General features: G+C 34.6%; 2 protein-coding genes across 3 annotated transcripts in view; one reads left to right on the top strand and one right to left on the bottom strand.

Annotated features, from left to right (window-relative positions):
• LOC118201398 (calpain-7-like) overlaps positions 1-8,393 on the bottom strand; it is an 88,394-nt gene extending 80,001 nt beyond the window's left edge. For both annotated transcript variants that reach the window (XM_085827769.1, XM_085827768.1), the window contains exons 1-2: positions 8,100-8,393; positions 1,661-1,769 (exon numbers count right to left, since the gene is read on the bottom strand). In XM_085827769.1, coding sequence (XP_085683895.1) covers positions 1,661-1,769; positions 8,100-8,207 — 217 coding nt within the window. In that variant the 5' untranslated portion in view covers positions 8,208-8,393. The remainder of the gene's footprint in view (positions 1-1,660; positions 1,770-8,099) is intronic.
• Positions 8,394-8,685: 292 nt separating this feature from the next.
• Positions 8,686-24,924, top strand: part of LOC118190290 (uncharacterized) — a 162,294-nt gene continuing 146,055 nt past the window's right edge. Inside the window, exon 1 of the mRNA XM_085827770.1 lies at positions 8,686-9,198. The gene's annotated coding sequence lies outside the window, so the exon portion shown is untranslated. The remainder of the gene's footprint in view (positions 9,199-24,924) is intronic.

Raw genomic sequence — 24,924 nt, forward strand, 5'->3', positions numbered from 1 at the left:
GTGGTAAAGAAGCTGCCTCTTTTTCAGCTGTTAAATTTAATAGGTGGACCTCATAATTTGCAAGTCTGAATTTTCCCCTTTTTAGATGCCTGCAATATCAGTCTTCAAGCCTACCAGTACTGGTGCATTAATTGGCACGAAGTGCTAATCAATTATCCAGAGAAACTGTATTTTATTTTAAAGTTTTAATAATTAGCTGTGCTCTATTTAAGCCTGTCAAACATCCTTCTAAAAAACCCACAGACAGTTTTTTCTTTCAACTTGCATTTTTCATGTCTCAAAAGTGCAACTTAGGATATGTATTAGATTTATATATAGCATTGCTCTAATACAGGTACTTTGACACAAAATCAGACTTTTTCTGAAATAACATACCATTTTTTTTTTCCATATTTCAATTCTACCACTCAAATTATGCCAAACTATCAAGTTCTGTTAAAATCGCACAAGTAGTTTTTAAGAAATTAGCTCTTAAAATTTGAGCTCCTCAATGTTAATTGAGTTTGGTATATATTTATTAATTTCTCTTTTTTTTATTAAACTCATTTGATTCTTCCATTCACATTTTGAAATTTGGGTTCATTCCAAATAAAATTCACCCCTTTTTTATGTTTTATTTTTAAAATTTGCATTTAAAATTTTTTTTTATAAATTTTTCAAAAAACTTTTTGAATTATAATCTATAAAATTTTTACCACCATCTTAAAGTAGACATATTTCTAAGCATACCTGCAAAAAATTACAGTTTTTTTATTCAAAATTTCCAAAGACATACGTGAATTTATATATCGGCACATTTTGAAATTTGGCATATTTGTTGAAAGCGATAAAACATTAAATGTGGTTTAGGCACTTTGCCAAAATTATTTGGAAGTAGTAATGATGTGACTTTTTTTTCTGCTCATGCACACTGTAAAAAGGTAGGAACGAGGTGCCTTTTTTCCCGCTCTAGCATAATGGAAGGGAAAGGAAAATTGGTTGCCACATATTAAGAAGTTTACGAAGTAAATTATTCTTTGCGAAAACTGAAAAAATTACGCCAAGATAAATTTTTGAATTTCTCCGTAAATTTCACACCAAATTTTACAAAATTTAATATCTAGGCATAATATGAGTCGTAGAATCGAAATATGGAAAAAATTGGAATGCTATTTCAGAAAAAGTCCAATTTTGTGTCTGCTATATATAAATCTAACATATATCCTAAGTCACGCTTTCAAGACATGAAAAATGCAATTTTAATTTTGTCAAAAGATGCCCAGTAGAATGGAAGATATAGAACTGTCCCTTCCCTCCCTTTTCTTTTGCGCAGTATACTTTACAAAAATCCTTTTTTACAGACATAACTAAAATGAAAGATCGTAATTGGTTACTTGAGCTTTACAATTAGCAGAATACCTGATAACCTGGCTTTTACTGTATTTTTAAAAAGCAATATTCTTGCATCTATAAATCTTGATTTAGAAATTCTTTAGATATCTATATGTTTTGGTAGTTACTTATATGTAAGCAATCCAAATGTAGTGTAAAATTTGCAATGGGAGAATAAACAAAACTCAGAAAGACATGCCACATAACCCCAAAAATTCATTAATTTGTGAAATCCTTGGTTCCAAGGTTTAAGATTATTGAAATTGTACTGTAATTAAGTCAATCATACTTATTTTGTGCAAAGCTTCAGCCCTTGAAATATATTCATCAGCCTTTTCTTTAATTCCAGCTACTTGTGATCCAAGAAGATATGCAGAATGTAGGGCTTGAGCTGCCACCTAAAATATTATCAAAAATATATTTCATAAAATATTTTACAAACAAATAATAAATTTAAATAAAAATTGGTAACTTCTGGACCTTCTCCAGTAAATTACCATTTATTGCATGTCATGTAAATTTAATTATTATACAACGTAAGTGTATTACTCTGGCTATCTGCTACATTATCGACATCTAAAATTTCTGCAGTGAATTTTTTATACATCGTGAAATTTATCATTGAACAACAGAAATTAATAAATGCATCACTAACTTAAAAGGTGATACTCTAGAAAGGGATATCACTGCTTTAAATTACAATATGTTAACAAGCCTTACAAAACACTAATTCAAAGTTGGCAGAAATTCTGCTAAGTGTAAATTCTGAAACTGCAGTTACTTTTTTATAGCTTATTTGAGAATTAATTTTCAAATTTATATAATTGCACAAGATCAAAAGATACATAATAATATTTTAAAAATAATTTTTAAGACAGTGCCATGAAAGTGGGTTTGAACTTAGACTATGTCTCTATGCACAATAGTCTAAAACACAATATTTTGAATACAAGATTGTGATCCAGTATAACATCCTTAAATATGTTGCAGTTTTACTCTAGTATACATACACTAGTATTTTGGCAATAACATGTGTCAAATGCAAAAACAGAATTGGACATGACATCTGCCATCTGACTGTACACACTACAGGAAAGATTAAGCTGAGATGAATCAAAGCCCATATTGGAACATATGGAAATGAGTTTATGGATAAATAAGTGAAAGCTGCAATAGCACATCCCAGTATGCATCACATCTCCATTCAAAATCCAGTCTCTCATATCAAGAACAAGACAAATGTTTTAGGCATATCAGAACGACAAAAGAATTGGGACAACACAGGTGTATGTTGAGAGACCTATAAATATTTTCCGAAGGTCTCCGCTGAAATCAAGATTAACTGCAGCTAAGCTACACAGCCATACACAGGTCACTGTACATCTACTAAACAAAACTCAGAGCCGCAACAGCCCCAGTGGGCCATGGCCTGCAGTGCACCGAAATCTGATTTCTTGACCTTGGGCCTCGGAGTGCATCAGCATGCCCACGGTGTTTAGTCCCCAAGTGGACTTTACTCATTTTATCGACCTATTCAAGGGATGGAAGGCCAGACCTGTGGTGCAGCTGCGCAATGCATTAGGCACTTTCCCACAAAGCGGTAATTGTATATCTACACAAGGTAAAAATATATTTATGGGTGCCCCTTGGTGAATCGCTGCTACTCAAAGCAAAAATAAAAAGGCAAACAATTGCACAAACTCCATATCCATGTACACATCAACCTATTTTCACTTAAAAAAACATCAGAGAATTGCACAAACTTGGGATTGCGCACTCCCTTCACTTTGTCTGTGTCTTTTAGTGTGTCTGGCATCAATCTATTTTCACTTAGAAAATCAAAGAAGCAGCATATTCTACACTAGAGCCAAACAAAAAATATATAATCTCAATAAACTATATTTTAAATTAAACAATGAAATAACATAAAAAAGAAAATTCACCTTAGTACTACACAAAGGAAATATCCACTTACCTTATTTATAAATTTCCGTGACTTCAGTCAAGCAAAATTCCTTAACAGCATCCAAAAACTTCCTAAAATTATCCGAACTAGAATCTGTATACTGCTGTCACCACATAAATTCACAGAAATAAGAGTAAAAAATATCCTCCCTAGTGCTGGTATTCTCTGACGTTCGGCCATATGCATTTCCTGTATACAAACAGGATACTTATAATGGCCACTAAGTAAACCTTCATTTAAACACCAATCAATAAATGCTTTTTTTCCCTTTCATTCCAAACCGTACAGAAACTTCATATTAATCTTACCACATTTCGCCATTTTACCATGTAAACCACAAAATAACCAATGTACTTCCTAATCAACATCATTAGATGTTGGTTAGGAAGTACATTGGTTATTACATTGGTTACACAAATCTTGGTTAGAGTTGATTGAAGGATGTCTCTTGTATTATCGTAAAGTTGTTTCATTTATCGCCAAGTTGTTGTTTCATTTATGGTAACCTGAGTAGTTCAATGTTATGGAAACCCTATTATGATATAATCGGTTGCATAATTGCGGTAAATTTTGAATAGATTTGTAAGAGCTTGTGGTTTGTGTTGGTTAGGACGTACATTGCTAGTTTTGTGGTTTTAGACGGTAGAATGGCTGAATGTGGTAAGATTAATTTGAAGTTTCTGTACGATTTGGAACGAAAGGGGAAAACAGCATCAATTGACTGGTGTGTAAATGAAGGTTTACTTAGAAGCCATTACAACTGTCCTTTTTGCATGAAGGAAATGCGCATGGTCAAACGTCGAAGGATGTTTTTTGCTCTTATTTTTGTGAATTTATGTGGCATTGCCCGTATACAGATTCTAGTTCAGATAATTTTAGGAAGTTTTTGGATGCTGTTAAAGAGTTTTGTTTGACTGAAGAAAGGAAAATTTCTAAATAAAGTAAGCGGGTATTTCCTTCGTGTAGTGCTAAGATGAATTTCCTTTTTTATGTTATTTGATTGCTTAATTTAAAATGTAGTTTATTGAGATTATATATTTTTTGTTGGCTGTTCCTTTGACTTTTTAAGTGAACATAGATCGATGTGTACGTGGATAAAGTCACGGGAGTGCGCAATGCCAACTTTGTGCAATTCTCTGATGTTTTATTAAGTGAAAATGGGTTGATGTGTACATGAATACTGAGTTTGAGCAATTCTTTGACTTGTTATTTTGTCTTTGTGTAGTGGCCAAAATAACAAGTCAAAGAATTGCACAAATTCAGTAGATGGTGAATCCTTGGGTGTTACAGGGAAGCCTCCCCCCCAGCTAAAACAGAATTTTTTATTTCTATTTAAATAACTACATTTGTTTGTTCTTAATCTCTTCCCCTCACCCGTCTCCCCCAAAAGTAGCAACACTGCTGTTTTAGTCCACAGGTTCGAATATTTTCTCACTTTTGTCATCAGTTGTGATGTTGACACACTCGAGAACATTTACTACCTAATCATTTCACTGTATTTTTACTCAATTATCAAATGTACTGGAGTGTGGTTTGTGATTCTTGTTGATAGGTGAGAAAAATCTGTAAAGTGTTTTGATTTACATAAGCCATAAGGTTTGATATTTGATAATTATGGTACGCTGGCATTAGTGATAAATGTTTTCGCAAATTTCTACAGTAGAATATAACTGAAAATAACATTTATCTAATAGCAAAGGATTTTTGAATCAGTCAATGCAGAGAAGTTTCATGTTTATTAAATGCTTATATTATAAACGAATTTAAATGTAATTAATATGTTAATTATTTTACTTTCTTGAAATTTTGGTACAATTGGTACAACTTTGATATACGCCCTAATTTCACCAAATGTGGTGATATGTGTTCTGCGCTGGTTTTTGGCACGATTGCATGTTGTATGGCAACCCTGTTGACGTTGAAAAATCTTTAGCTGGAGTTCGTTGGTTTGCGTCATGCTCCGTGTCTGAGAAGCTAAAATGGTGGAAGTTGTTGAATTGAAGTTCGGCAAAAGGAAATATCGTCGTGGCCATCCTGTTGAGGGGCAGTGGGTATTTGGAGGTGTGGAAAGAGGTTCTGGGAGATTATTTTTAGTGGCCGTGCATGATAGAAATAGGGATTTGTGATTATTTGTTATTTTATTTATTTGTAAACCATAGCATGAATTTTCTGGATAGTGTGTCTGGCTGTCATATAAATATGATAGTGATTATGTGGCGGCATGTTAAATGCGGTATGAAATTGGTATTTCTGCTGTTTGAAAAAGCATTGATTCATGGTAAGTGCATTTTATTTTATTCTTGTTCTTATTTTGTAGAATGTTATGTTTATTGTTTTTTTAGTATGAATTTCTGTCGTTATTGTTTTTTTTTGAATTGTTTGAAATTTATTTTAGTTATTTTGTTAATTAGGGCGTACCGTCTAAATTGTGCAATTCGTAGATGTTTTTTAAAGTTGAAATCAGAATGCTGTATACATGGCATTCTTTGAAATTTATTGTTGTTATGTTAATTTATTAAAGTGAGGTGTGCATAGTTCGTAGATTCGTTTGTTGCCTAAATTGTGCAATTTGTAGATGTTTTTTTAAGTTGAAACAGGACGCTGCGTACATGGTATTATTTGAAATTTATTGTTATGTTAATTTATTAAAATGAGGTGTGCGTAGTTCGTAGATTCGTTCGTTGCCTAGATTGTGTCATTCCTAGATATTTTTTTAAGTTAAAACATATCACTGTGTACATGGACTCTTGTCAAATAATTTGGTTAGAAACTTTACGGTTTTGCTATCTAAATTTTTTGTTTCGTATTTTTAGCTTAAATTGTGTGTTCAAAATGTGGTTTTTTGCATTCGCGAAAACCGTGTTTTTGGAGACATTTTAGGCTTAAAGTTCGAAATGTAGACAAAAAATTTAGATAGCAATATGGCAGCGTGGAGTTTCTTGCCAAAAATGTTTGGCGACTTGAAGGCGCATATCAGAATAGTTCCAAAATTTTTTGAGTGAAACATTAAAATTAGTTTTAATGATGAGTAGCAATTTATTTAGATAAATTTGACTTTATTAGTTTTGAGAATATAACACTTTTTTTTTTATAAACAAAAATTGGTAAAATCCTAGTATATGGTGCAGCCTTAGTGTGATTTTGAAAATTATCGCCAATACTAAAAATGACTTAAAGAACGTCTATGTTTTTACGATTTAATCCTAGTATCCGGTGCACACGGGATTTGGCTACTTTATGATGAGCAGTAAACGGGTCATTCAAAGAATATATATAGTTTTATTATTATCTATATACACACATAGGGGTTTTCATCCGCAGAGAACCCGTTGGCGCTTCGGGAAAGAACTCTTTGGCGCAGTTGCAGTTTTACTCACCAATGAGCCGTGCCGTAAGCGTGATATTTTGTAAACATGGTTTTTAGTGATGTAAATTCAAGTTAGCAGGCAATGGTAGTAAAAATTCACAGATAATAAGTATGTAGATATGAAACTAACAGGTTAAATGTGATATACGAAAATAAATTTCCATTAAATTCAAGTTAGCACAGAAACAATGTATTAAATTCATTTAAAAAATAACAATTAGTATTCTTATACTTACGTTTACAATATACTTATATGTATTTTCTCTAATTCATATAGAATACTAATATTTCTATTACAAATGTCTTTTTTCACTATTAAGTACTCTGCCTGTTGATTGATGTATTTCGGTAAGAGCCATGCCCATGTAATAAATTAATGAATGCATGACCTTTAATATATCCATTTTACATAGTTTTATTTATTTATTTTTTTTTTTTTCAAGTTACTTGCATACAGCTTAAAGCATTTTACGTTGAAACAAATACCTATCCTTTTTCATAATATATTTCACAATACAAATAACCTTCAACAGTAATCAAATTTTCTTCAGTAGCATTTTTAATAAAACTAGAACTTTATACATTTTAAAATTATTATAGGGGTTGGAAACCTCATGGTTCTGCGTGCTTACAGCTGTTAATAATTAAGAACATAATGTGAACAGCCATGTTACAAATTAGCATTCACCCCTCCCGCCATAATTTCTTCCTTTGATCCCGAACTGACGACCCGAGAACCGGCATCTTTCGACGAAAACTTCTTTAATTATGCGAAAATATTTCTATCTATTCGTTGTTAAAAAATTCAGAAAAAATAATAATAAATAAGAGAAAAATAATATAAATCTCCAAATGCGAACAACGACAACCTTCGCATAAGCGAATAGGATGAATTAGCTAGGTTACCAGGTTTGAACTATTATCGCCAAAGTTGGCGATGTTTACATTTACCGGGTTCTCTGCGGAAGTGCTTCCACACATAGTATATAGTGTATAATATATAGACGTTCATTGGATCATTTTTGCTGTTGGCGATAATTTTCAAAATTGCGCCAAGGCTGCACCGTATACTAGGACTTCACCGCATATACACTATATATATTCTTTGAATGACCCGTTCCTCATCGTGAATGACCCGTTCCTCATCGTATATGTCCCGTTTTTACTGTTCATCATAAATTTGCCAAAAGTAACCAAATCCCGTGTGCACCGGATACTTAGATTAAACCAAAAAATTTTCTACTTTATTGCATGCTTCACTCTCTAAACTTTCTTCGAGTAAAAAGTATCTAAAATTAAGCCCATGCCGAGAAAACATATTTTACGAGTTCTGCAATCAAAAAATTAAAATCTATTTTAGAAATATTATTAAAAGGAGAATCAATAAATACGTACTCGATAATAATATATTGCAGCGTTATACGTATTCTGTTGATCGAACTGTATTGCTCGATTTGCGAATTCTACTGCATCAGCTTCAGCCTTCTTACATTCCTCTGTCATTTTTTAACGAAAACGAATTTATTGAAGACGAAAATAAAAGTTCATAAAATAATGATGCACAAGGGATAGTTGCTTAAGTTCATATTATGACATATAATAAATAAAAGTTACTTAACACCACGTAGATAAACATAAGAGTACATTTTTTTGTCAAAACAAAATGAAAATTATATATATAAAATTACTGTTTACATAAAGCGGCACGACATCAAAACAAGACTCGTTTCGGTTTCAGTTACTCATGAGAGTAGAAGTAAACTTTCTTTAACCTATGACATTTATATAAATTCTTCAATATTATATTTTTTCGGAATACTTAAATAAATATACATTTATAAAAAGTAGCAACAAACATACTAATGATTAAGTGATTACTGTAGTGAAGGTATTAGAGATAAATTTATTAAAGGACGAAAAAGGTACTCAATCTTCTCATTTCTAAATGGCAACATTGATGGTAATTTGTGTTTTCAGCAATCGATCAGAATTTGAAAGTACGTCTTGTAGGGATTCGTGATTAGATGTGTGATGAATCAGTTCTGAAAAAAATTTTTTTTGAATACAGAGTGGCTGTTGATCTGAGTATGCAACGTGCTCAGTTAACTGGGTCTGCGGATGCTACAATGCCGATAAAATTTCTGCTGCTGTGGATTTTTGATTCCGTTATTAAAAATTTTTCGGGCATGTATTTTGACAGATGTCGGGTAGGAAATCTTCATTAAGGTATTTACGAAGAATGAAATCTCTACTGCCTATTTTGTATCATGAATTTTTACGTATTACATGAGTTCAAAAATTTTATTCAATTGCACTTAATTATTTCTATTGCGATTTAATGAAGAGGTAGCTCCGCTAAAAGTTTCCAACATCAGCTGATCACGTTGGCGGGATCAAAAGCTTACAGATCGAGTTTACGTCGCAGGCTTAATGACTGGAGGATTTTAAGAAGTAAAAAGAAGAGAAATTCGGTGGCTTTTGACAGTAATATTAGGTATTTCACGATTTTCATATATTTTTTCGCAACTTTTTTTTATGCAAGTTTTTATTTATGTAATTTCAAAACTAGGTATTTCACCATATTTGTCATGAGTTATTGCATAATTTTTTAATAATAATCTCATTCTAATCTTGATTGCATATTAGGCTATGTTTGAGATGTTTCAAATTATTATAAACTAATAAATGAAAGTGCTAACCTTTATTACTTTTTGGCAATGACATTTTGGTACTGTTCTGTTATTGAGACCAGATTTAAAAATGTATGCATGTGTGTATGTATTGTATGTACATATAGATGTATATGTATACACACATGTACATTCATAATACATGCATACGTGAACACATCCATACATGTATATATACTTAGATTTCTAAATCCAGTCCTGGTAACAGAACAGTACCTGATTTTTTGATGTAGTGATTTTTTTTAGCTCAATTGAAGATGTTCGGTAATTTGGACAACTTGCAATTTAAAACTATACATTATGTCAAAAAATAAAATTCAAGCTTTAAAATACTTTTCTACTAGATTGCCAGATCCGCCCCATATAATTAAATATGTACAAAATAATATACAATGTAAAGTACAATTATCATAATGGGTAATGCAAAAATATAAATGATACATAATAAATAAAAAGTATAAAGTTTATCATATTATAGTATATGATGAAAACTTCAACTTTCTCAGTTTGGGGAAAAGCCCTTTCTTCATCTGTTTTCATTTATTTCTACCAAGGCTTTTGTGCTATTTGTGTTTGGTTGGATTTATTAAGAATTATACAAGAATTTAAAAGGAAAGGGGGCCTTCAAAGAAAGCTTTATAGCAGTAATTAGTTCATATTTGTGTTATTCACTGGAAGAATCAGAAAAATTTTACATCTAGTTTATTCAGATACCAAGAATCAAATTTAAGTAAAGTATCTGTGTTTACTGTCTTCAACTACTAGTGGTCTTATTATTTTCTATAAATTCAAGTATTTATTTTTAAACAAAAGGATTAAACATTTTTGAATAAATGAAACTAACAGAGTTAAATATTTTTAAAAATATAAGTTTTTGGTATCAGTTTAAAAAAATATTTTTAGTATAATACATTTCTCATTTATATTGAACATATTAAACTTTTGTGCAAGTTGCATAATGTCCTTAGAGAACATTTTAGCTATACATCATTTATATGCTTTAAAATTTCATTACAGCCATTGAAGCATTTTTGTAGTTCCACTTAGCTTGTTTAAACAATTGCCTAGAGTTTAGAACATTGATAATAATAGCTTGAATAGATTAAAACTGCATAGTAATAATAATGATAACAGATTAATTAGATCAGCGCTCAGTAAAAAAGAGATTAATTAGATTAAAACTACTTGGGATTTGTAAGTGCTTTATTATTGTTATTTTATTACACTTTTTTTAAAAAATCCTTTTAGAGGAATACAACTTTTTGTAATGAACGTTTTCAGCAACAGTAAGAATTATTGTTAGTATACGTGATTTTATTTTAGAAGCATAATTATGAATGATGTAGTGTGGGAATTTTTATGTTAGATATTGAAAGATTCATTTTTCTCAAAACTACATGTTCTTAATAAGTTGATATGCTAAATTGTGGCGAGCTGATGGTTATAATTTTTAAAGTTTATTAACTTCTTGCTTTCATTTTGAAGACTTTTCTTAGTTTTTTTATAGTATCTGCCAGGCATTTTGGCTAGGGTTTTTTTTTTTTTTTAATCTGTAAACAATTTTTAGTTATAAGAATAGTTTATAGATAGACATGTACTCAATTATAGTCCAGATGGCATTATCATTGGGTCTTAGTGTGTGTTTTTCTTTCACAAATGCCCAAAAGTGTGATAGGTGTATAATGGGAAAGTACCCTTTTTATGAATTTTTTATTATAAAATCACGTATTATTACTTATCTGAGGTACTAAAATAAATAAATTGTTTAAAAAAAGCTTTCTTTTTCCATGCAGTACAGAATTATTTTTCATGGAGAAACTGACAAATTTCTTTCTTCTGTCAAACATATCCCCCCTCTAACGTGGGAGAAAGGAAAGTACATAAGATTTTTTTATTATATTATTTAAAAATTAACCTTTACTTTCACAGAATATAAAACGTATAGAAATGCAAATTTGATTTGCAATTAATTTAATGAATTTATAATAAAGCAATCTGTGTAATTTATATGTATAAAAACTATTGTAGAACTATTCAAATTGTAAAAGGCTGGAATTTATTTTTTCTCAATAGTGAATTCTGAATAAATAATTGATGAAAATTAAGTTTTTATGTAGCTGTGGGGCATTTCTTTTTTTGAAAAACTTTCAAGATTTTAAAAAAAAGAACCCTAATTATTGAAATAATTTTGGTACTGCTTGATTTTCACGTCCCCCCGGGATAAACCACCAAATTACATAAAAAACGGCTCAATACGAATTTGAAGACTCCCTTGATATCGTAAGTCTTTTTTCAATATGAACATTATAAAAAGTGTTGAGAGTTTATAATTTACCGAGGACTGAGGAAGATGCGGTATCTTTTTTTTCAGGAAAAAGATATATTACCTCGCAATCGAATATGCGTAAATGGCTACGAAATAAAACTATAGGATATTTACGTATTATCGCAACCATTTTATTAGGAAGCCGCCAAACTGTAGCCACCATATGCGTAACAGTTCTGTAGGTAACCATATCGATTATAAGCTACAACTGAAAATTCACCTTTTTCTTCTGTAAAAAATCGGCAAGGTGCTAATACTTAAATACCAACAAAAGTATGTGGAGGTGCTACGTAAAAAAGTTGGAGGAAAAAAAAAAAAAAAAAAAAAAAACATTCGATCCGACAACTGGTTTAGTGGTTCCAAAATTCCATTCCTCACTTCACAACGTTTCATCTACTGTTGGGCAGAACTAAGATGGCTTAAGTGGTGAAATAAACAGCTCAACATCTGTCAAAATACCACGACTTACTGGAACAATTACATGAGAGAGGTTTGTTTTCTAGATTTACTTCGACAATGTAAAAGACGAATAAGTGATCCTGGAAAAATAGTCTAAATTGACGAGAGTTTGTGCGGCGAAAAAATAAAGCTTGCAGAGTACTTCAACAGCAATTCAGATTCGGCCGGTTATGCTGAGAAAATGGCGAGTGCTTTTTTTGTCAAAAAGGTTAGAATAGAACCTCTTTGTTTCTTGTTCAGGTTCCAAATAGGGAAGCAAATACACTGATGCCAACGATTATAGACCACATAGTGGGAAGGATCAACAATATATTCAGATTGTTGGCAAGCCTATAAAACAGATGAGCTTAAAAAGGGCTGGTTACAGCCATTTAAATGTTTGTTACACATTTAATTTTGTTGATCTAACAACCGATGCTCACATTCAAAATGTGGAAAGATTTTGGGTTCTGTTAAATGGTGAAACAAAAAAGCAAAGGTGTACGGCACGACATCACCTGGAGTCGTATCTTTCCGAATTTATGTGGCGGAAATCCTTTGGGAAAGATAAGCCTTTTAATGCCATTCTAAAGGCAATCACGCAGACGTGGCAGCTACAAAGTTGGCGGTATTTTTGGCACCGTTTTGATAATGGAGGCCATGAAAATCAAGTAGCACCCAAATTTTTATTCAATGATAATCCTATCAAATTGGTTCTGAATAATAATTTTTTGAAAACGGGAACGGGGCATTAATCGCTAGATGGGCGCGAAAGCGCCAAATGTTGTAGCATGTTTGTATTTCGCGTAATGAATAACTATGCAATGTGCACAATGTAGAATTCTCGCAGTTCTCTAAAGGTTTTTTGAGTAAAAAATATGTCTATGTGCATGGGGAATTCCAGCAAATCTCTGATGTTAAATAAATAAATAAACCAGAGAATTGCGTAAATTCGTCATCGCGCGTAGCTTCCGCATTTCGCACACTAAGCATTATATATATATTACTTTATATGATACGGTAATTTTTTTTTTCCACGAAACTTTCCATATTGTTGGGTTTCGTTGCTTCGTTTATGTTTGGCGTTAAGTGGCGCGCACTTAAGAAAAATGTAGCCAACTAGTTTATGACTGAGACCTCAGTGAATTTTTTTTTTTTATTTTGGAGACCTTAAGTCATCATGCAAATAAAGCAAAAGCTTAAAACCTGTAATTAAATATGTAATTTTGAAAGGGCATTTATTTTACATTTGCCTGTATGTAACTTTAACAGCTATAAATACAAAAACATTAATTTAGCTAGTCATAATAGTTTGAACAGTTACACAGTACAAAGTGTTTTAAAACAAGAAGTGACAATATTAACAGAAAATTTTGTCAGTTCCTTTATTACGCTTGCGATTCAGGAGCTGTTCTTAGTCAGCTAAAAAGTCTGAAGCGAATTCGAGCACTACGATGCTGTTGTCCGTGATTGTCATACTTTGAAATTACTGTTATAAATCAAAATAATTCATTGTTATATCTTTGCGATCAACTTATAATTACTCAGGTCTAATCTTACGCTCCACTATGAGATACTGTTCTGGAATATAGCGAAGTTCTTTCTTCTGACCAAAAAAGTTTTGTATTTGTGATTGTTAAACAGATGTAAAATTATTTAATTTGTATTGAGAATTTTAATTGTTTGCCTCAGGGTTTAACACAAAATTGGCACTGGAGCCATTTTCACGAAACTTTACAAAAAAGCTTCTGGCACTAGCGGAGGCACTTGACATGTATAGACCCATTTCCCATTTCTGAGCTTGAACCTTCCCATTTCTGGAAAAGGAATTGTTTTCTGTGACTCGAGGCAATCCTGAATGGAAGCTTCCTGTGGATCCACTTTCGCCTAAACGAGCTTCAAAAGTTAGATAAGGTCTGCATTCTTCAATGCTTGCCTGCGCATGTCCACGTCACAGGTAATGAGAACGCAGATAAACTGGTAAAAGAGGCTCGAAATCTCAATAATAATAATAGCGTAAATGTCACCGTCTCGGACGCAAATGCCATGGCCAAATATAGATAGAAGAAACTTTCAATTCCAGTAAAGCACCAGCTCCATAATATCAATCATAATATCATAAATTAAGGAAAAATCACAAAAATCACGATTACTGAAAAAGTTATATGTAGAATTTAATGAAACTTATCCACAATATACAAAACCCAGTAAGGTATCAAATAACATAAAAAGAAATAGACAAATATGGTAGTATAGAAATTAACACATGTATAAAATGAACAAATCGAAGGTGTCAGTTTGCTCTAGGAAAAGGCGATATGTGATGCTTTCAATTTCGTGGCTAGACAAAAATACAAAAATCTCAATCTTCATTAAAAATTGCAAAAAACAGGAAAACATAAAACACCAAATACAGTTAAAAAAACAATTTTTACGGTTAAAATTAGAGTTTCTACGCAGAAAACAAGCGATTCGGCCAGCAGACAAGAAGTCAGATTTCTAGGTGCACAAAATTGAAAGTTTACATTTCACTTGGCAAAAAGACATTGAAGTTGGTGCACGAACTGACTTAATTCACTATTTTACTAAGCGTTTCAAATGTAAACAAATCTCGGCTTCCTTAGGCTTAGTGCCACTTACAAATTTTGAATTGTTAATAATTTTACATCTGTTATACGCAAATATATTATTAATAATATTAATGCGAGATATAGAGCACAGTTTCTACCATTCTGGACACCGTCTTCTCAAACGATGAACCAGAAGAGGACACGATAGAACAACGAAATGTCCGCGATAACACCATTCCTGCAACACCTCCCGATGTACCCTTCAGCGATAAAGAAATCAAACAGCTGTTCCGTTACCTTCCTCGGAAAAAAGCGCCGGGACCTGACGGCTTAGATTATTCAATCATCCATACAGCTTATAAAGCGCGCCCCTCCTTTAAACCTACTTCAGTCAGCTTCTTCACCAACAAATCTTTCCAGCAGCCTTCAAAAGAGGACATGTCGTTCTCTTTCTTAAAAAGAATAAGAACCCACAAGACCCAAGTTCTTACCGGCCCATCTGCCTCATCTCTGCTTTAGGCAAGATTTATGAAAAACTCCTCGTTAACAGGCTCAAGCACCACCTACACAGAATTAACTATCTCAGCCCCCGGCAGTATGGATTCCGCAGAGGATTTTCCACGACACATGCCCTTTACAATATTCAGGAAACAATACTATGCATTAAAAACAGCTACATGCACATAGCCTTCATTTCTATAGACCTAAAGAGTGCGTTCGACACCCTCTGGTGGCCAGCAATAAAACAGGCCCTCAGAGAGCACACTGCCCCTCCAACCTATTCAACATCTTCAATAGCTACCTCCAAAAACCGCCATATCCGGTTTTTAACGATGGTACGACATCCAAGACACAAGGAAAAGGCTGTCCGCAGGAGTGCTGTGCGGGACCGATACTCTGGAACCTCACCTTCAATTGAGTTCTTGAAACCAACTGGCTATAGCATACAAACATCACTGCTTATGCAGACGACGTAGCCCTGCTCGTAAGATGACGCACCAGGAAAGAACTGGAACGCAACAGCACAGAGACCTGCACCTTATTTACCACCGCATGCAACAAACTAAAGCTCACGATCTCCATAGGAAAATCGTCATCAATAATAATTCCTAGACGAGGTACCAATCCAACGCGTCGTCCATGCATCAAACTCTTAGGCAGAAACATCTAAATTATGCGGAATGTCAAGTATTTAGGGGTAGTATGAGACCAAGGTCTCACCTGGATTCCGCATATCATGAAAACTAGAAACAAGACGTCAATTATCGCCCGCATAGCAAGACAATTTCAAGGTCGCAACTGGGGCCAAAATGCCCATATCCAAAAGGTGCTATAACTCACAGTTGTAAAAAAAAAAAAACTTTATACGCTGCAGTGATCTGGGCGCAGCCAATGGAAACTCGCAAGATCACGCAACTTACAACGCCCCTTCGCCCTGCAATCAAGCAAAGCCTACCGCACAACCGCCACCAGTGCATCAACAGTTCTAGCCGGCATATTACCACTCCATATAAAAGCAGAGATGGAGGCAACTTTCACTAAACTGATCCACCTAGGCAAAGATGCAACTTTCGCAAATACCAGCTACGGTCCAGTCAAGTTCGAACGTCTCTCCACTTCTATTCATACTTATCCAGCTCTCAGAGGAAGTAGAATCCACATCAAAATTTACAAGCAACAGACTCACACCCGACACACGCACCACGGATTGGGAACCAGATCTACACAGACGGATTAAAGCAGGAGAATGGTGTAGGCAGTGCTTTTGTGCTCTATGAGAATGGCAAAATTGAATACGACTGGCAAGGACAACTTTGAAATCACAATAGCATCTTCCAGGCGGAAGTACTGGGAATTACTGCAGCAGCGCAGCATCTCATAGATTACCAGATCCCACGAGCAAATATCTATACTGATTGCCTTTCAACTTTACTTGCTCTTGAGAACCATCACCGCTCATACTCAGTCTCTGTCTCCTTATGCAACACCCTCATTACCATCTCAATCTAGTCTGGATTAAATCCGTGACCATCTCAATCTAGTCTGGATTAAAGCCCGTGCGAATAAGGAGGGCAACGAGGCTGCTGACACGTTGGCCAAAGATACAATTTCCAACCCGACAGCCCAACCCATCACCGTACCTGCGTACTCCTCTTATCTAAAATCTAAAGTGCCTCCTACGAGAGCAAGGAATGCACCAATGGCAACGAGAGTGGACCGAATGCGAGACAAGCAGACGGACTTTCACCCACCTCCCGAAAGTTTCCACCGACCGACTCTTTGCCGTAGCATCTCTCATCTACTTCATCACGGGTCACGGCCGTGTTATTACAATCGCCAAATGTTTCCAAGTTATTACAATCGCCATAGCATCTCAAATACCGATATCTGTCTCTGCGGACCAGATGGGTCACGACCATTACGTATTTTGAATGTCCTGTGACGGCTGCACACCATTTCCCGCTACCTACAAATAATAGGAACGCCTATCACCGGTTCCTTATAACGCATAAAGGAGCGGTTAATTCAATCTCTAGCATCATGAATACCATCGCGGCATTGGGCACAGACCTTTGCCTACCGTGCTAGAATGACGTTCTGGTGTACTGACGATAAGCTCTAAGACTAGTCCAATGGATTTTACACACAGGTGGGCTTCACCACACCTGTGTGTTTAAGCTCCCATGCCCACCAATCTAAAGTGGGAATACTAACAATTCGCAAGTACATAACATCTCCTTAGTGAGATGCGTTATGCCTCCTTAATGATATATGTGTAATCCCTTCAACAGCATGTGAACGAGCATCTTCTTGTGCAGTGTTAGTGAACGCTTGTGTGCCTCACGGTGCACTAATTGCTGGGGCACTGCCCAAAAATTAGTGCTACAACATCCTCGGGCTATTTTAATCAGTGTTTTTTGTCTATGTTCTTAGCGACGCTACAATAATCAACGCCTTAGTAATCTAATTGCACTCTTCTGCACACATGAGTAGGTGCTCATATTTGAGTGGAGATACGTTATTCAGAATTTGATGACTCTAGGTATCATTGTTTTTTTACAATCAGAGAAATATACATACATTCATGACTATGCTTCATCATTTAATTTCTTGAAGTATAATACAGGGCGATAATATTTGGTGGCAACAATTTGAAAAGTGATACAGCCGTTATAGTGATTCGACACAAAGTATCGTTTCGAGACTAAATAGTCCTTCTGGACTAACGCAACTTTGGGCATTAAATCATGAATAATTAATAGTAAAAATTAAAGAAAGAAAGAAATTAAAACATAAATAAAACATTAGTTCTAACTAAATCAATGATAAATAGTTAAATAATAAATTAGGCAAGCTAATCGTATTTGGGGTTCTGGCTGGAATTGCAATTTCACTGTAAAGCTAAGTAGTAGTTGAGCCGGGTTCTGGTGGCCTTCGGCTGCATTCATGTTTTCTTCTTCGGTAGTTTGAAATGTAACCTGTGTTTGAAAAGATGTAGTTTTATCTGTTTTTTACTGTTGGTCATGTTTAGTCACAAACCCGCTTGAAAAACAGACAAGAAAAAAAATTAATAAGTATGTTATCGTTGTGTAGTTTAAGGATCCCAATATCAGACTCAATAAAACTACGATTTTGTGCATGCAATGTTTTGTGAATGCAATGCACGCTAACAGTGAATCTTTCACGCAAGGCAATCGATCGCTGTAGGTCTGGCTATCCTTTTAAAATTCTTTATTCTCATGAATATTTGGCTAAAAGGGTTCTAGTATTTTTATTATTTTAGCGCGACGGATTAAAATATATTACAGATTATGCGATTTTATTCTTTTATCTTTTTACAGAGTAACTTTGGCAACGGCTGGTAATATTTTATAATAACGAATTTATCCTTCTTAGCATTTTCATTTTCAACGCGAGATAACAAATGCTAGATTTGCCTTTCAATGCAGTTAAACGTTTAAGTTTGCTTTTTATACGTTTTTTTTTTTTTTTTTTTAATTTTTTTAAATTTTATTATTATTATTTCAAAGAAATAATGTCGGTGAAAAGTCAAATACAGTCAAAAGTCGTTAATCCGGACTCGTCAGGACTTCGGCGATTCCGGATTATAGATCATCAGTTTAAATATGGTAAGATGGCATGCAGAAATTACAAAATTAAAAATACGAAACCGTAGTTTATGAAATGAACAATTATGATCTAAAGGGTATCAAAATTTACAAAAAGAAAAAGCTTAATATTTATTTGTTTACTTTATTAAACATTTCTTTCAATGTAAGTTGTTTAAGTTGCTTCGTTTCATGTGATAATACTTTCTCTTTAATTCTATTAAACAGACATAATTTCTTTTTGGTTACAAAGTTCCGCTGTTCAAGTCCTATAATTGCTATGTCGAGAATACCGACTAATTTGTCAATCGAAATTTTTTTGTTTTTCAATAACCTCTGTGTCACCTTCTTCACTATCGGATGCGAATTATAATGACGAGGAACATGATTTAAATCATATCAAAGACGGAGTACATCGAGATGAAATACTACATTTAGTAAGGAATTATAAGCCAAATAAAATAAAAACATCTGCCCTGAAGATAAAGGTAGTGCTGACAGATCAACTACCAATTCATTGCGTGCCGCGGCCTTCCCGGCGGATCCAATTCGAAGATTAAGGAACAACGCAATCTGCAACATTAACTGAATTAGATAATTTTAGCTTAGCTTATACCGTCCGTTATACATTAAACGCGCATGCGTGAACGTATTATGCGCATGCGCACACGCATATTCGCAGCCGTAAAGGTCTTAGGCGCACGCGTAAACGTCTATGCGCGACGCATGCGCAGAAAGTTTGTAGCTTTGAGGTCCGGAGTATAGATCATTCCGGATTAGGGGTGTCCGAATTAACGACTTTTGACTGTAATTCAAGGAATATATTGGATGCCTTTATAATATTGGTAAATACGTAGACACGAATGTTTCATCATACCTGAATTTGAAGGGCATTTTATTATGAAATTGCAAGAGAATAAATCAGATCTGTAGTCTTCAAAGAATCTGATAATGGAAAAGTCTCCTCCATAAAAATTCGTATTAAGCCCGTCTCCCAAAAATCCCATATCCCTTTAAGTGAATATTCCGGCTTCTAAAACGTTACAAATATATGTATATAAAAATTAGGCTACTAGCTAATAAATTGACTGAAACAACATTGATAAAACCTGGATCAGTTTATGCTTGTTCATCAGAGTAATATCACGCAAAACAAGCTTGAATGACAAGACAAGAAACAGACTTCAATTTGACGACCACAGACATTTCGAGCCTAATTTTGAGTCAGTGGCATAGCCAGTTTTTTGCCGCCTCTCTGAATGCAAACCAGAATATTTATAAAATATCAAAACGACATATGGAGATATAAAGCAAAGCTCTGTACTTATTTTTGAAACACCGTATTTATTCGCGTATTTCTCCCCCCCCAAGCTTTTTAGCACCAGTTTCTAAATATTAAAAAAAAATATAATAAATATAAGTTTTCCTCTTCCTTAGTGCATTTAGAGAAAAATGGATTCGTTAACGTAGTGATTGTTTGTCATCTTATTAACAAAGAAAAACCCTCACAAACTACCTACGAAAGCCACTTCGAACCTTTCTCTTCTAACTGTTGAACTCTGTGCCAGTCTAATACAAGAACCGCCCAATCACAGCGAAGCAAACACGAACTGACATTCAGGCTACGGTTTCGGTGAATCAGATGCATATTAACCTTCCTTAATCATTTATAGATGACTTAAGGTCTAAAGCAGTGGTGCCCAACCTTTGGCCTATCGCGAGCACGTTTCCAAACATCAACATTTTTGTTAAACATATTTCCAATCTTCTGTGATACATCTGAAATATTAATTTCGGCCAATGGGTTTGAGATTAATAATATTGGTTGAATTTAATGGAAATCAGAGAAGCGGAGTTCAAAATTATTTTTCTGTGCATTTAGGTTTTCCGAGTATTTCTCTGTTTCAATTGCCTTGTGGTTATTAATATGGTTTGATAAATTCTGAAAATGGGTGAAATTTTTTCTTTGATCTGATTTATCCACAAATTTAACTTTTATCTGAAAAGCAGTTACAGTCCCTGTCAATTGAAAAAGGGTTTTTTTCTTTTCCCTGGAGATCTTCGTTCAGTTTGTTCAGTTTAGCTGTTATATTCGTGAGAAAATACAGATCGGATAACCAATTATTATCGTCCAATCCTTTATAACTCGTTTCCGGATTCCAAAAACTGCTTTATTGGCGAAATAAGTTCTACAAATCGTTGAAGTACTTTTTCCCTGCTGAACCATCTAACATCGGAATGAAGCAATAAGATTCCATATTCGCTATCAAGTTCATCAGTCAGCAATCAATTATTTTATAACGTCTTGCAAGATATCTCGTATGACTATAAATGCTTACCATATTTTAACAATTAACAAATATAAATGAATGGTTATTTTAAAAATATTTTTTGTTCATAGTACCTAATCGGGATGGTAAGCACATACAAAACGATCGGCGAGCACGAGGTTGGGCACCGCTGGTCTAAAGAGTAGCAGAGGCAACAATAAGAAAGGCCATGATTCAAGTTACAGGGAAATAGAAATTAAGATATTACAACGTTAATATTATTGTGTTGTCTTATTGGAATGTAGGTTTCTTTTAAGGAAAGAATATTGTGATACTTATGCGTAGTTTATTCATGACTGCTTTTCATTTGTTATGTTGTTACTGTAATCGCAAAATCTGAAAGGGTTCAGATTTTAACGATCGTCCAAAAAGATTTGTTAAGGTTTTTTACGATGTCGTTGAGCTCGCAGTCAATTATTTTGCTGTTGCACTAACTCCTGCTAACCCATTTCTTTTTGTCTTTTTAGCTTTATTATTGAACATCATTTTCTTCGCACTTACATCATATACGATACAACAGCAAAATTACAAAAAATTAAAAAACAGCAAAGCAGCATATGTTTAAAATTCAGAATGCAGTGTTGAAGTGTTGACATACATTTTTCTATTGTTTTCAGTCTTTTCTCAGTTCATCATATCAGTGTTCGGTTTTCTTAGTAAGATAGCTTGTAATTTTTTTTTTTTTTGAACGTTTCGTTTGTTAATTTTATTTGTTAAATATTACGTTCTTCGCACTTACGCCGTATAAAATTCATTTCACCTGCAAAATATTTAAAAACAGCGTATTTTTTTTAGAATTTCCAATAGGAGTCTTGTACACATTGCACATGGGGAAAATCAAGAAAATGCCATGCAACCAAGCACGTTCACCGGGATTCGAAATTCATACTGTATTCATACTGGCCTATCGCAGTGCTGTCCACGAGACTACCTGCTATTCCCCATCTGAGATGCTCTTCGGTCGGGAGTTTCGCCTATTTTGGGATCTCTTATTTGCTCGCGAGCCCTCCAGCGGCCGAGCGGTAAAGACGCTGAACACTGGTAGTTCGGTCCGAGGTTCGAATCCCGCGAACGGGCTGGCTGCATGGACGTTTTCGTGGTTTTCCCCATGTGTAACGTGGATACGAGCTAGTTTTCCTTAGAAAGTCCTCCACGAAGGCATCCCTACCCTTAGGCAGATAGCCCTCGTGTGCTTTGCCATAATTAAATAATCCAATCCAATCCAATCCAACTTGTTTGCTCACCCTCCAGATGCACCTTCATCGCCTGAGAAGTACATTCAAGATCTCCACGGTTTGGTTCAATTTTGTACGACAGCAAGTCAATTTTGCGACGGAGAAGATCAAGACCCGATACAACACAAGAGCTACAGGACGTCGATGAAAAGGTGTGGTTATGGAATCCGATTTGACGGAAAGGATTTTCTTCTAAACTACCATCACCCTGGAACGGTCCTTATACAGTCCTAAATAAACGATATTATAATTCGGATTCGTAAGTCATCAAGTTCTAAGCCTAAAATCTTTCATAACGACAGGCCAACCCCTTAGTATGGCCATAGTGCCTCGTGCCCATAGTGTGTATATTGTAAATAATAAACTAAGGTTTTGTTTATTTATAGGTTTACGTAAAGCCTGTAGGATTATCTACGTAAGGAGAGGGATACCTTACTGAAGGACTTTCTAAGGGAAACTGGTTCGTACATATTTTACACATCGTGAAAACCACGAAAACGCCCATGCAAATAGACTGTTCGCGGGATTCGAACCTCGGACCGAACTACCAGTGTTCAGCGACTTTACCGCTCGGCCGCTGGTGGGCCACTAAGACTATGATCCTATTTGTTTATAAATTTATAAATTCATGCAATTAATTATTGATTTAGTATTCGATTACTTGTATGTTAATTATTGAAATTACCATTTTAGTATTGCATTGATTTGCCTTAGTTGTAAGTATAGCTTCCTGTCTAGGGATTATACTGCCTGGGACGTGGCAGTCCTTGGGAAAGATGCAATGTTACGAATTTTTTGTATGTGTAAAGAATTTTATTGAAATTGTAGTATCTTTTGTGTAAGGTAACATGAAAAGTCTGAAGAGACGAAACGTTGCCGGAAAAATAATATTACAGGGGCAAGTCTATTTAACAATGAGGAGGTAAACGGTGTCTCACCAAATTGGGGAGATATCGGCAAGCTTTTCACTGGTTTTAGCGGCTAATTTTTGTCGCCAAATTTTGCGAAAAATTGCCCAAACTGGTTCCAAAACTGGACGACATATTGGTCCGTTACCGGTATAATCGTAATCAGTACTGTAATTGAATAATTGTAATTGATTCCATGTATAGCTGCAACCGTATCCGGCCCTTAAATGTAACTAACCGTATATGCCTTCCAGTAATATCGAGAAACAGAAGGTGCTGGAAATTTCTCGGCGGCCGGTTGAATACTATATAAGACCGATAAGAGGATGATATTTATGAGGCTATTAATGATTCCAGAATTACCTTGAGAAAAATGAAAGCAAGTATAATTGAGAAATAGGCTCGGGAATGGAATGGTTCAAATAAAAATAAGGGTTACTTGAGGATTTTGACCATAAAAAGAAAAATGGATCTATTTAATAATATAGATACTATTCAAGTTATCACGGATCAGGGTAGATTCCCGGCCTATTTAAAACATTTTAATCTCCAGGGCAATGATCATTACTTGGCTTGTGGGAAGTACGGAAATGCAGCTCATTTTATGGAAGAATGTAAACTGGCCGAGAGTGTGAGGACGAGATTTTGAAAAAATAAATGAACAAAATGTAATTGAAAAAAGAAAATTCTTGAATAGCTATGCAACAAAAATTATGAGGATTCTGAATGAAAACAAGACTATCATAGGAATAGGACTTTCAATATTTTAATCTTTTATTTATTTATTTTATTATTATTATTATTATTTTGTTGTTGTTTGTCTGCGTCGGGTATTACATGAGGCCGATTATTGTCGGCCAGGAGGGTTGCAGCATACTCGTAAACTAAACTAAACTAAACTACACTGGTGTGCAAAAATTAAGGACGAGACGGTTTTTTCAATATAACTTTGTACAAAAGCTTTCCAAATCAACACATTTAATACCGTAAGATCCCCAATACATAAGGACATGAGTAATGTAAGCAACACTTACTAAAAGAGAAATCAGAGGGATAAAAAGAAGCTTTATTAAAAAAAGAAGCTTTATTGAAAAAGTAGCATGGAGCGCAATGCGACTGAAGGCCGAAACATCCCTGTGATGGGTGTCCAGCAAGAAACATCCGGTCTTTAATAGGGGATATGATCTCCCCTGACTGCTTGGCACGTTTCACAGCGTCTGCCCATGCTGAGAATGAGGGTGTCAATGAGTTGTTGAGGCATTGCTGCCCATTCGTCTTGCAGCGCCAATCGAAGCTCCGGAATCGTTACTGGTGGTAAGGTACGAGCTGCCAAGCGTCTGCCTAGAAAATCCCATACATGCTCTATGGGATTGACATCCGAAGATCGTGCCGGCCAACCCATACGTTCAATATCCTCACTCTCTAAGAGCTGTTCAGCAGCTACTGTGCGATGACATGATGCATTGTCGTCCATGAAAAGGAACTGCAGACCCATAGCGCATCTAAAAAGACGCACATATGGAAGAAGAATCTCGTTACAATAACGGGTCCCGTTGACTGAACCTGCGTCGAAGATGTGAAGGTCTGTACGACTACCAAGCATGATGCCTCCCC

This window comes from Stegodyphus dumicola, chromosome 12 (assembly GCF_044657685.1).
Source record: "Stegodyphus dumicola isolate Sdum_Otavi_A_Nest chromosome 12, ASM4465768v1".
Classification (NCBI taxonomy): domain Eukaryota; kingdom Metazoa; phylum Arthropoda; class Arachnida; order Araneae; family Eresidae; genus Stegodyphus; species Stegodyphus dumicola.